At 48.7% G+C, this 13,756-nt stretch overlaps 1 protein-coding gene across 5 annotated transcripts in view; it reads right to left on the reverse strand.

Moving 5' to 3' along the window:
* Slc25a48 (solute carrier family 25 member 48) overlaps window positions 1-10,551 on the reverse strand; it is a 46,542-nt gene extending 35,991 nt beyond the window's left edge. For 3 of the 5 annotated variants that reach the window (XM_037205686.1, XM_028863360.2, XM_037205687.1), the window contains exons 1-2: window positions 10,361-10,551; window positions 7,009-7,052 (exon numbers count right to left, since the gene is read on the reverse strand). In XM_037205686.1, coding sequence (XP_037061581.1) covers window positions 7,009-7,052; window positions 10,361-10,406 — 90 coding nt within the window. In that variant the 5' untranslated portion in view covers window positions 10,407-10,551. Of the gene's footprint in view, window positions 1-7,008; window positions 7,117-10,360 lie in introns of all 5 variants that reach the window. The other 2 variants (XM_037205688.1, XM_037205689.1) reach the window with 2 other exon arrangements.
* Window positions 10,552-13,756: the final 3,205 nt, after the last annotated feature.

Consider the following 13,756-nt stretch of genomic DNA (forward strand, 5'->3'; position numbering starts at 1 on the left):
GACACCTGCTCATTTTCCCACCTTTCTAGTCTATGTCTCTCTCTCACCTGGACATCTCTCCAGCCCTTCTCTACACCACAGCCAGGCTGATGTTTCTCAAAAATCACTGCGATCATGTCACTCTGTTTACAACTCTCCAGGGCCCTCTATCAAATGCTACCAATGCCCAGGTACTTTGAGGGTGGGGATTGGCCTGCCTGTTACCCTCCACACCATTTCCTCCAATGGCATCCTCCTTTCCATGCCAACCACATATACATTTCCTGCCTCCAACCTTTGCTCTTGCTGGTCCTCTGGAATTCCCTCCCATCCCTCTTCTGTGGGGTCTGAGCTTCTGTAGACTATGTAGGGTTCACGTTAGATTAAGACACACATAAGCTTAGTACACGGATTCCCTACCAGGAGAGGGCCACCCATCTTGCTCTCCTCTTGTCCTTGCCTGGAGAACAGCCTTAGCACAGTAACAACTCTGCAGCGACCTAAGAGGTCACATGGCTAGGGCATACGGCATCCTCTAGGAAGTCTGGATAACCGGGGGCAGGAGGCAACAGGCACAGAGCCCACAGGACTGTTCAGAAGAGCGTCTGCCCTGGCCTCAGAGGGTCCCTTCTTTATACATATACTGAAAGTCTCCCTGAGAGGGCCCAGAGTGGTCCTGCCCCCTGCAGCACCTAGTGGGCAGCAAGGAGTGAAGGTCCTCAGAAGCCAGGACAGCGACAGGCTCCAAGCTGGCAGCTGTCTGCAGCCCAACCTTCCATGATAAGCAAGGGTATCTTCTAGCATGTATCGTTTTAAAAATAATTCTAATGCCGAATGCCGTTTATTGAAGGAGGGAGGAGATCTTAAATACAGGCTTATAGCACAATGGGAGAACCCCGGAGGGCAGAAGTTCACTACCAATGTTTTACAATCTTGCATCTAAGCTGTTAACGCCCATTATGCAGGATACACAGACAAGGAACTTCCCTTAAGCATTCAGGAGGGTGGAACCCAGCAGGGAATTAGCATAGGGAGGATATCAAGGTCAAGGTCAGCAAGCAAGGCAACAGTTACCCAAAACGGGGGCCAGGACCCTACAGGTCCCCCTTTTACTAAAAAATGAGCTTCTGACTTAGGTTTCGTGGGAAATCAGCAGGTCACCTTATCCATCATGGAGACACCTGCCCAGGCCACATAGGCGCTCTGTCTTAGGTTGGTGAGCATCCCCCAGGCATTACCAATCTCTGAATACTCATTATCATATAGGCTCAGTCATGTATGAGCTGCAGAATTAACTACTGCCAAAGATCTCAAAGTGGCGCTGGGCTTGCAATCTGTGTGTTCGATACAGAAAAAACCAACAGAAGTCCTCCTTCCCTGCCCCAGTCAACTATACACATTATAACTTTTTAAATATCTTTTTAAATTTAATGGCTTTTTGTGTCTAGTCTTGTTTATAAAATCTTAGTACCAATTATATTTTAAATTGAAACTTCATAAATCATATTTAAAACACAGAAAGTATGTTTGACTATATCCAAAATATCAAGTACAGGCAAAGTACAGTGTGGGGGCCCACAGAGAATCCATAGTGAGGCCTTATTCCATCTTGACTCAAGGTCAAGAGAATCTGAGCTTGTTTTGCCCCACAAGGCTACATAACAGCATATTTTGCCAAAGGTGTGGTTACCAGGTGTCTTGAGTACTAAGGAGGTGTTTACACTTGTTTGTGTACTTTTAACCATGATGTCTTTTGTCCGCCTTGCTTTGGGTATAAAAAGGCTGTGAATAATAAGCTCAGGGTGACTATGGTATTGACTCAGAGACCTCCTGATGCTAAAATAATAATAATAATAATAATAATAATAATAATAATTCTAAGTGTGCAACTAATATGGGAATACATTGTCAATAAAAGTTTCACTATAAGTTCAGAGCCTCCCTGAACCCTATCTCACTCACCTTTCTCTAAGGAGCAGCCATGGTCAATGGCATAACCAAGAATTTGACCAACATCTACTTACATTAATAAACATATGTAGCATAGATAATAGATGGGAAATGCTATCATGCTGTTCATAAGTGTTAGGTTTATAATTAGGGAGATGAATTGCCTTACTCAGACACCATTTGTTAAATGTCAATATTAGAAGATTATCAGAAGATTCAGCAATAAAGACAGCAAAATCTCAGACCTCGTGATAACATAGCTTAGTAGAGTTGGGAAAATATAATAAAAAAAAATCTCCAAGAGTAGTTGAGCAACATATACTGGGCTAGATGGATTAAAGGCAGAAGGAGGGGCCAGAGAGATGTTTCATCAGTAAGAGCACTGATTGCTCTTGAAGAGGACCTGGATTTAGTCCCTAGCACCCACATGGCAGTTTACAACTGCCTGTGAGTCCAGTTCCAAGGGATCTGATGTCCTCTTCTGGCCTCTGAGGGCACTGCACACACTGTACACAGACACACGTGCTGACAAAATGCTTATACACATAAAATAAAAAAATCTAAAAATGTAGGGTGAACACAGAGTAGGGTGGGTAGTAAGGAGGGGTGGATCTGGGAGGAGTTGGGGGAAGAGAGTAAATATGATCAAAATACACTATGAAATACTCAAAGAATACATAAAATACTGCTTTTAAAAAAACAAAGCATGGCAAAATAATTGGAATATAAGCAGACAGTAAACCTCAAAGCTTTGAGAATAATAATTTCAAAATGAAGTATATCTGCTAGCTGAATGCTATAAAAAAAAAAGCCCATGTCAAGAAGGGCTGAGTGGTGGTGAAGGAAACTTTGGCTGCTGAGTGGGAGAGACACTCTGGAATTCGCAGTAGTAGGGGGCTGAAAGCCACAGAAATCAAACTTGGGGTGGTGTGTTGCCAACCAGGATGATGATAGGGACTATGCAGGTGATGTAGGCCTCTCTCCATATCCCACTAAAAGCTGGCATAAGGTCCAAAACTATCTCTCCCTGGCCCCAGCTCTGCCACAGGGTGGTAGAGACAATGGAGGAACAAGTTCCCCCCAAGGTTGAACAGTTAAAGCACTCAAGCCCACGAGGACTTAACTCTAGAGCAAAGCCTGGGTCCCAGAGCCTCCACCAGACACGTTGAGCCCTTGGCAGAGTGCTGAGGTTGGCAGCCGAGCCAAGGCTCCTGGCCCTGGTTACACCAGCTGCAGACTGCATGCACATGGGCACCCGGAAGCCCTTATCAAGCTGCATCCTGAAAGTGCCACACCTTGCAGATGAACTACACTGTTGGCTTTAGTTTCCACCATTGCCTGAAGCAGCCCAAGCATATTGTCACTGTCATACAGCTCTAGATATCAGCCATCCCAGTTCCTCACTGCAGGGGAAGGAGCCTTTCCCTGAGGCTGCCAGCCCAGGGCCTGATGGTCAGGGTGCTCCATGGATGAGTCTTGGGCCCCTGGTTTACCTCTTCTACCCCCGCTGTTGTCCGGGCAGGAATGAATTGTCCCTGCTCTGACTGCAGCACTCCGTGGACAATCCTCATGACAGATTCACCAGGAAGGAATTATCTGCCCATTACTGATGAAGTGAGAAAAGTTCAGCACCAAAAGAGGGTGTGTTCGCTTTCTATCACTGGGACAAAACAGTGAAGACCAAGGCCACTTAAAAAGAAGACATTTAATTTGGGGGCTTACAGGCCCATCAGGGCAGAGAGCACAGTGGCAGGCAGGCAGGCCTGGTGCTGGAGCAGCAGCTGAGAGCCCACCTGACCCACAGAACGAGGAGAGAGACTAACTGGAATTGGGGGCTTTTGAAACCTCACAGCTTGCCCCAGTGGCACACCTCCTCCAACGGGGCCACGCTCCTTCATCCTTCTCAGACATTTCTAAGGGAGAACCAAGTGTTCACACATGAGCCTATTGGGCCATTCTCCTCCAAACCACCACAGAGGGCAAGGGTGTGGCTAAGACTGGACTCTTCTGACTGTGTTTGTGGGTACACAGATACAGGGGGGTACACATGCACACATGTGTATGAAGGCCAGAGGACAGCCTTGGGTATCATCCTCAGGGACATCATCCACTCCTTTTGAGATGGGGTCTCTCACTGTCCCAGACCTCACCAGCTAGATTAGCCTGGGTAGCCAGTGAGCTTCAAGGATTCTGTCTCTGCCTCTCAGTGCTGGGGTTCCAAGTGTGTGCCACCATGAAGTGTGTGCCACTGTGCCCAGCATTTTCACGTGGGTTCTGGAGATTGAACCCAGGTCCTTGTGCTTACAAGGCCGGTGCTTTGCTGACTGAGCCATCTCACCGGCCCTGCCTGGACTCCTATTTGGGGCTTGCCTGAGCCTTTTCATTTGGCAGGAGCTCTAGAGAAAATGCCAGCCAGAAGGAGGAGAATGCTCCAGGGCAAACGAGAACAGGAGGATATGTGCTCTGGTAAGTCCAGGGCGAGCCACGGGAGCCCGCTGCCACACCGGGGCCTCCGCAAGAAGGTTTCTGGCTGGATACCACCTGGATCTTCTCACAAGAAGGGTTTTTCCAGATGCAGAACAGGATGGGAAGAGAACAAGGCCAGGCTTTTCCAGTGTGTGTGCTGGGGTGGGGGAAGGCTTGCCTATGCAGGGGACAAGGAGATTCACTTTCCTAATGGCATGAATCCAGTGGTTCATGTCCTTAGAAAAGAGACACATCTTTGACAAGACACAGGCCATGTGAAGGCAGAGGCAGAGGTGTTAGAGAGGTGAAACCATGATCAGGACTGAGCAACAGCACAAGCCAGGACGGAGCATGGGACACAGTCCCCTTAAGGTCTCCAGAGGGGTCCAACCGCTTGATTTTTGCTTTCTGCTTCCTGACTGCAAGAGAATCAATTTCTGGATTTTTAAAAAAGATTTATTTATTTTTACTTTTGTGTATGAGTGTTTTGCCTACATGTATATCTGCACACCATGTGTGAGCAGTTACTGTGGAGGCCAGAAGAGTGCACCAGATGCCCCTGAACAGATGGTTGTGAACCACCTCATGTGGGTACTCGGGACTGAACCCACGTCCTTTAGAAGAGCAGACACTTAACCACTGAGCCATCTCTACAGCACCAATTTCTATTATCTTACGGCAGCCAATGTGTGGTAATTTACTACAGCAATCCAAGAAACTACTACCCCAGCCATCGTTTTATAGGTCAGTGTGTCACATCCTATTCAACAATAATGTGTTATGAGTTCACTTTTATCTGGTGAACTAGAGAAACAGTGGCATGTTCCCTTGCTGTGACACAGAGGAACGCATTTGGTGAGCACATCCACGGCCAGTCCACTGGGGAAGCCACTTGGGAGAAGGACATCATCCCAAAGAGAAATGAATGTGTACTGCTTAGATTGTGAACCTTTAAACACATTCTCTGAATTTGGTTAAAACGTTGTGGTAACTGGGGAGAAGATTAATTTACACTGATGATATTAAAGCGACAGCTGCCAGCTGAGCATGCCTAGTGGGTATCAGGAACGACTTTCTCAGTCACCCTGCGAGGCAGAGTAACTTAAGCCTGCATCACAGGCTGTGCAAGCAGGAGCTGCCTGAATCCGGGTTTAGACCCATGCTGTGCCGCTCCACAGCCAGGATTTCTAGTTTGAGTTGTGCCTACCAATTGATCCCACTGGCGTTGATTATCAGAGGGACCTGTGGTGGGGTAGACTGGGAAGGAATTTGGTGAGTCTGAGCAAGTTGGGAGGCAGGAGTAGTCAGTGCCCTCCAGACAAAAGAACAATAGCTGAGCCCCACCCTGGAGAGGTATACAGCAGGCCCCACCCTGGAGAGGTATACAGCAGGCGTAGAATAGGCCTGGCCCTGACCTAGGAGGGGCCATTGGCACATTCAGAGGAAGACAGAAAAGAAATTGTAGACATTTGAGTCAGGCCTCAGAGCTTCCTCTGTGCACAGACCAGGCAGTCTTAGGAAGGGCCATGGCTGGGTCCCGCTCGCCATGCATGGGTCATATGTGGGATGACTGGGACTCAGACTGTCCTTTTGTGGCATCTCACTCCTTCATTTATGTTTTTCATGATATGACCTGAGACAAGCTCTCCTACCCCTTCAGGGGTACCTGTGAGTGTCAGGGGGGCTCTGCTGGCTGCAGGGTCCTCATGCCCTATGTGCCTTTTCAAATTATTCCAACCCAGGTCCAAAGCCCCAGCCTGACAGCCACGCGCCCTCAGGACTGAGTGCTGACCTGCCTACATTGAGTCCATAGTTGTAACGCAGATTCAGTGCATCAGCAAAACTGTCTTGCTGGCCTTTGCCAAGCATGGCGCCCACCTCAGCACTCCTCCCCATGGAGCTCCCTGTGCCTGGCATGAATTTCCAGTGACTGGAAACCCAGTCCCACAAGCTCAGACCCCAGCTCACATCTGAAACCTTTTCTGATTGTTCAGCTCCCCAGGGACTTGGTAAAGGACAGTCATCTGTCCCCAGGGACTTGGTAAAGGACAGTCATCTGTCCCCAGGGACTTGGTGAAGGACAGTCATCTGTCCCCAGGGACTTGGTGAAGGACAGTCATCTGTCCCCAGGAGCTTGGTGAAGGACAGTCATCTGTCCCCAGGGACTTGGTGAAGGACAGTCATCTGTCCCCAGGGACTTGGTGAAGGACAGTCATCTGTCCCCAGGTACTTAGAGGACAATAATCTGTCCCCAGGTACCTGGAGGAGGACAATCATCAGTCCCCAGGGACTTGGAGGACAATCATCTGTCCCCAGGTACCTGGAGGAGGACAGTCATCAGTCCCCAGGGACTTGGAGGACAATCATTTGTCCCCAGGTACCTGGAGGAGGACAGTCATCAGTCCTAGCTCCTTCCTCACCAACACAGAAGATCCTGCAGGCAGACAGGAGACAGTGATGAAAATAAAGCAAGCCTCCTGGCGTCACATCCCCCTAGGACAGAAGACCTGCCCTTGGCTGGAGAGTCTCTGGGGATCAGAGGGAGGCATGGTCCCAGGGGCAGACCCACTCCAGGTACCTTCCGAAGAGGTCATGAAAAGACGGCGACTGTACCTTGACTGTGTCCAGAGGGTAGCCAACAATGACACTGGCTGCACCTGTAGGTCGAAGAACAATACCGATCACCCAAACTCTGGACTCCTGGGTTGTCCCTGCCGTGCCCTAGAGGAGGTCAGAGACAGGCACGGCAGTCATGAGTCACCAGGGGGTCTTCCAGCACACAGCCCTGGCCCAGTTACTGAGGAAGACGGACAGTAGACTCAAACCTGGGCCTCATTTTTTAAAGTACCCCAAAATGAGAATTACAGCTCAGGTACAACTGGATATCCATGTGCTAAAAAATAGATTTAGATCCTGCCTCACACCACATACAAAAAGTTATCCAAAACAGACCAAAGAGTTAAAACAATAAAGATACAAATATGTGGAAAATACTTTACAACCCCAGTTTTGTAACATTTGTAGTTACACTAAAGAAGGCACAAACAGCAAAGGAAGAAGACTAATAGGTGAACTAGATATCACAATAGATACTCTGTGAAAGTGAAAACAGACATGAAAAATGGAGACATTGTTTCCAAATCACCTATCTGCTAGGGTCTCAATTCCAGAATACACAGAGAACTCTTAAAACGTTGTTTAGGTGGCCATAATTAACATCTGAGGAAGACATGCCAATGGCCAACAGTACATGAACATATATACTCAACATCATTGGTCACTAGGGAAATGTAAATCAAAATAATAATGAAACTTCACATCCACTAAGATGGCTGCAATTTTTAAAAAGAAAAACAGATAAAAAGTGCTGACAAAGATAGAAAGAAATTGGACTTTTGTTTCTTTGTTTTTTGAGACAAGGTTTATGTAGCCCTGACTGTCCTGGAACTCACTCTGTAGACCAGGCTGGCCTCGAACCCACAGAGATCCACCTGCCTCTGTCTCTGTCTCACAAGGGCTAGGGTTCAGGGCGTGCCCCATCACAGCCTGCGTAAAAAATCAGGACTTGTGTCTGTATGTGCACTACCTGCATATGGTGCCCGTAGAGGCTAGAAGAGGATGTCGGATTCCCTGAAATCGCACATATAGATGGATGGTTCTGAGTAAACAGATGCTTGGAACTGGGCTGGAAGAACAGTGCGGACTCTTGTGAGCTCTCTCTCTCTCCAGCCCTGAGAACTCCTGTACATTGTAGATGGCAATGTGAAACAGTGCCATCGCTGCAGAAAACTGGTTATTCCTCAAAAAAGTTAAATACAGAATTACTACATGACTCAGCACTCCAACCCTGGATCTATACCTAAGAATTCAAAGCAAGAACTCAAATAAGAACAAGCATAACATGATCACCAAAGCGTTCATCACAGGGGACAAAGAGTGGGAACACAACCAATGGCCATCAAGTGGCATATAATGAATAAATGTGGTATAGAATAATGGATAGCTAGTACTGTGTAGCCATTTCCTCCGAATGGAAACATCCCATCCTGGAAAAAGGGTCCTTAAGACTCAGGAAGTAAAACTCACAAGTCTCAGAACTTCCTGAAACTTGCAAGATTGACAGGGTCCTCTTCCCAAAGTTATATAGGCAGTAAGGGCTGCTGGAGAGAGGAGACTGTCCAGCTAAGCTGAGACCAGGTGTACAGCAGCTTTTAGAAGCTATCAGCCATGCTGGGGTGGGTTCTTCAGTGAGTCTCCCAGGCTCCTCTAACTAACCCCTTGTGTATTCTCCTGGAAGGAGCTCCAGTAAACTTCCTGACCCGTTAAGTTAGACCTCGATGCTCTGTGAGGGGTGAACAACTCATATCTACCCAGGTAAAGTCACAAAACGGGTAGGAATGGAGTACTGAACCCTGCTGCAATGTGGGTGAAACTTAAAAACATAGTATGCTAGGGGAGAGAAGCCAGACACAAAGGCAGACATGCTGTGTGACTTTATTTAAATGAATTGTGGAGAATAGGCAAAGACAAAAAGAACCCAGAAAACAGGTTAGGTTCCAAGGTTGGGGGGAGGGGAGGAGGTTAGGAGTGAAAATTGAATGGATGAGGAGGAGGCAGGGAGGAAAGAGAGGGAGGGAGGGAGGGAGGGAGGGGGAAGAGAGAGAGAACAGGACATCTGGCTACACAAAGTCTCAAAGTCACCTAGATGAAGAAGCCTTTGCAGTCCCTAGCAACTGACATTCACACAGGGCTGTTTTTCCAGGACAAATTCCTCCACCTCATTGGTGAAAAAGGCAACATCTCCCCCAGCAGAGGAGTCTAACAAGCCAGGCAACAGGGACGCTTGTTGCTTGGTCTAGAACCTCCTGTCTTCTTCACCCTCCACTCTCCCCTGAACTGGGCAGCAGGGAGTTGAACAGCAGCCAAAGAAAGCCTGCACCTGCTGGTCCAGCTCAGCCCAGGTGCCACTGTCTCCCCCAGGGTGGGGCAGTCATCCTCAGGTCTGGAGCAGCAGCTCAGAGCCCTGCTCACACTCAGCCCACATACCTGAAAGCAGGGATGCAAAATAAAAATCGAGGTACTAGAGCAGTAGTTTCTAGAGCTTGGAAAGTCTGTAGGGCTTCAGAAAAACGTGGGGGACATTGTGGTGAGATTTTGTTGCACAGTGTCATTAAGGAAGACAACTAGTGGCACTTGACAGGGACCTCAGCACACAGCTAGCAGCAGCGGGTGGGCTTGGGCTTTACTCTAAGACTGTTTTGTTAACTATTCCAGTCATGTTTTGCTTTGCTACAGTAAAATGATGGTGCATGTAGTGACCCCTAAGCACAGGGACCAAAGAGTCCAGAATTGCTGTCGAGGAGGACGTTGAAGAAGGTGAGAGCTGATAGGTGACAGCGGCGGATCAGAGGGATTCCTCTCAGCTGTCTCAGGCAAAAGCACCGGTAACGCTCTACTCCCTGCCCCACGGATCCGCTCCCTCCAGGGGCAACGCCCTTGAGAACAACCTGATCTTAAAGTCCAGGTTCTTGGCCACCCTGAGACCGGGGTTCAGGAGCCAAGCCAAGCGCCAACCTAAGCACAAGTTTCTTGGAGAAATGTTCCCAAACCCAAGTGCGCTCTGGGTCACTGAAGGGTGTGCACACACTGGGGTGGCTCCATTGGTTGTCTGCCCCGACCAGTGGTTTAATCATTATGGGATCCAAGTTCCTTGGGACCTGACATTGAGGCAAATCAGAAGCTTGAGGAAATCACTGTGAATCTGAAGAGCTTGACTTCAGAAGCTAGGAGGGACATCAGGACCAGCCAAGCGGACTGGGTTAGGGACACGGGGTGCTGCAGGCGTCACTCACGCCAAGCAAACCAGGCAATGCAAAGCGCACTGAAGACACCAGGTGCAAACAAGCTGGAGCAGCTTGCCCTGTAGTGCGGGGGTGAAGGGGGGCTGTCCTGAAAGCACACTCACCTCCGATCCAGCCCGCCGCGAAGTCTTCCAGCTGGAAGTTGCCCATGGCTAATGCGACTTGCGCCCGGGCAACGTCCGCTCAGTGTGTGTCGGGCATGGCCGGTGTCCACAAGCGCAGGCGACTGGATCACCCTGCAGGTTCTTCCCCAAATTCAGTGTTCCAGCCACCCGCGCTTGGGCAGTCAGCGAATGAGGGCGGGTGGCTGACAACCCGCCCCCAGAGGATCTTAAAGGCACAGCACTCTAGAGGCGTGATCCAGGAGGCTGTCCCAGTTACCAAGGGAATTCCCTTGGTATGTATGGCCACCGCCCTAGCTCTTCCCAACAACACAGCCTCAGGGTCTTCCATGTCTTCCAGGTGAAAGCAGCAGCTAGAGGAGCGAAAACCTGTTTAGGACACGCTTGCAAAGCTGTTCAAGAGAGTGAAGGAGGGAGGCTTCACAAACACCACACCTGCTGCAGTAAGATCCACCGGCAAGACTCTCAGCTGTGTGGAAGGGCACACCGCCTTGTAATGACTAATAGAAGGTTTGGGGAGACGGGTTAGTGGGGAAGAGCACTTGCTAGATAAGCATGAGGGCCTGAATTTGGGTTCCCAGGACCCACATAAAGGCCTGGCATCGTTAGGTGCCTAGAACGTCAGAGTTGGGGGGGCAGGGACAGGGGTCCCCAGAACAAGAGGATTGCTGGGGCTTGCTTGACAGTCAGCCTAGAGGAAAACATAGTAGGACACTTGAGATCCTCATCTCCTCAACACACATATACACATGCATGCATACATGTGCACACACACATGCACACACATGCATGCGTGCACACAAACTGTAATTGAACAGCATCTACAAACCAAAAATTCTTAATGATTTGACCGGCTGATGGAAAGCCATGGGCCATTTCACTATATGATGGAGTACACACGATTTTTCCAAGCTAGTTCTAGAGTTAACAGACTGCCTCTCCTCCTCCAGGTCACACACTGTCTGCATGCCTTGGGTTGAGAGTCACATCCATCACTGAGTAATTGAATAAAGTATGGGAGTACCTCATTCAGAAATCAGCTTCAAGTCAGCTATGAATGAGTGTTATCCTGCACTTAATTGAAGCCCCCTTCCTCTGCTCTTGATTAATCTTTTCATCAAGTCTGTAGACTCCACTCCACAGGCCAGAAAAGCCATTGTGTGTTCAAAGTATAAAATGTATATGCATCTCACACAGAAATGGTAATCCTTCAGAAAAGAGGCCACAGCAGGGCATGAACACGTCCAGATCCTGGTCTGAAATCAGATTCCAAATTATTTTGCCAACATTGGCTTCCACAGGGAAAAGCCCAGGCAAGCCCTACCCAGAAGGGAGAATCCTGCAGCCTCCTCTGAAGTGTGCACACAGTCCCCTCCTGAGGACAGGTCTGGCCTGAATGGGCACCCTGTATCGACCAAAGAGCCTCCTCACTACAACGGGAACATGGGAAAACGTTTCCAGCAGTCAGGCTGCAGTAAAGCAGCGGAAACTCAACTGCAGCTCGGACGCTCTCTGATGTGTCCTCGGCTTTTGTGTTGGTAAAAACCAGTGGTCTCAACGCATTCCAGATGCTTTACTAACAGCCCAAGTGTTAGTCGGATGCAGACATGGATGATAAAAAGATAGCTAAGGGAACAGAAGGGAATGTTGGCTTCAGTCTGCAACATTCCATCTCTCCACAATCACACATTCTGATGGATCAATCAGTAGCTCCACAGAACCTTCTATATAAGTGAGGCTGTCTTAGAGGACATCGCACCACAGCCCTGGAGAGCTCGGCTCACCTTGACCAGCCTTCAGAACAGGGAGGACAGAGTGATTCAACCAAACACTAATCCAGGTGGTGCCATGAGGGGTATGTTTAAGAGTATGGGTGGGTGATGATGGATGTTACTAGGGATGTTAACCCAGGGTCTTAAACATGCTAGCTGCGAATGTGTATATGTATGTGTGTGTGTATGTGTATGTATGTATGTGTATGTGTATGTGTATGTGTATGTGTATGTGTATGTGTATGTGTATGTGTATGTATATCTATGACCAGCACCACAGTCAACTGAACCTTGATCACCTGGGAAAGCTTCATTCAACCAATTCAAACACCCTAAAAGCAAACCTATGATGTCCTGAAAGACTAAGTCAGCTCTTGCCAGATGGTTTCAGTCTTCTGGTCCATCCAACAAATGAGACCAGCTCAGGTCAACTCTGACATTGCACACAGGGGCTTTGGTTTCTCAGGTAGAGCCCTGATGGGTACTCCGCATCACTGTGCACATCTTCAAACACAGATGTGGAAACTGAGGTACAGAGTGAGCAAACAAGATCCTATCAAGCTGGGGGTATTATCCCCCAGCTACAAAGTGGTGGCTTGATTCTAGGGGCAATCTACAGATGCTGGCTGACTTTTCTGACACCCCCCTTCAACACCTCTTCTTCTGCCCCTCTGCTCTCCCATCTACCCCGCCCCCAGCCTGAGATGGCACTTGGCAGGTGCTAGTATTGTCCTGTGTTGGCTTAATAGTGTGATTCCAATCAACTGTGGCCCTCCTCTGGCCGTGCCCTTTCAAAGCCCTGAGCTCAGAGCACCTAGCAGTCCAAAGTATCTCTCTTTGGGGTGTGGTGGTATTGTGTTCCCCAAAATATTGTGCATGCTAATATACTTATCTGGGGTCAGAGAACAGGACAGCCACAATATTAAACATAGAAGATAGGCAGTGGTAGCACACACCTTTAATCCTAGCATTCCAGAGGCAGAAATCCCTTTGGATCTCTGTGAGTTCAAGGCTACAAGGGAAACAGCCAGGCATGGTGACACACGCTTTTAATCCCAAGAAATGAGCCTTTAATCCCAGGGAGTGATAACAGATAGCAGAAGGTATATGAGGCGTGAAGACCAGGAACTAGAAGCATTTGGCTGGTTAAGCTTTCAGGCTTTGGAACAGCACAGTTCAGCTGAGATTCATTCTGGATGAAGACTGAGAAGCTCCCAGTCTGAGGAAACAGGATCAGCTGAGGAACTGGCGAGGTGAGGTAGCTGTGGTTTATTCTGCTCATCTGATCTTCTAGCATTCACCTCAATAACTGGCCTCAGGTTTGATTTTATTAATAAGACCGTCTAAGATTTCTGATACATTTGGGGGTATGGTGTGGTGGGGATCCCCACCAGGTGCTGGCTCAACCTACACTGTCCTAGCCAAAAGGTAAAGGGTGGCCCTCTCTACCTTCCTCTGCAGGTAGACCACACATCCAGCCAACCCACACCCCCTACCCACTGCAGTCCAGGGATATCCAGGCTGGCCACATGAGGCACCTTTGTTCCATTTGGAATGTCCTACCTCCCCCTGCCTCTAAGGAAGGTGACATTGTGCTCAACAGTGT

Source organism: Peromyscus leucopus, chromosome 5 (genome assembly GCF_004664715.2).
Source record: "Peromyscus leucopus breed LL Stock chromosome 5, UCI_PerLeu_2.1, whole genome shotgun sequence".
Taxonomy (NCBI): Eukaryota; Metazoa; Chordata; class Mammalia; order Rodentia; family Cricetidae; genus Peromyscus; species Peromyscus leucopus.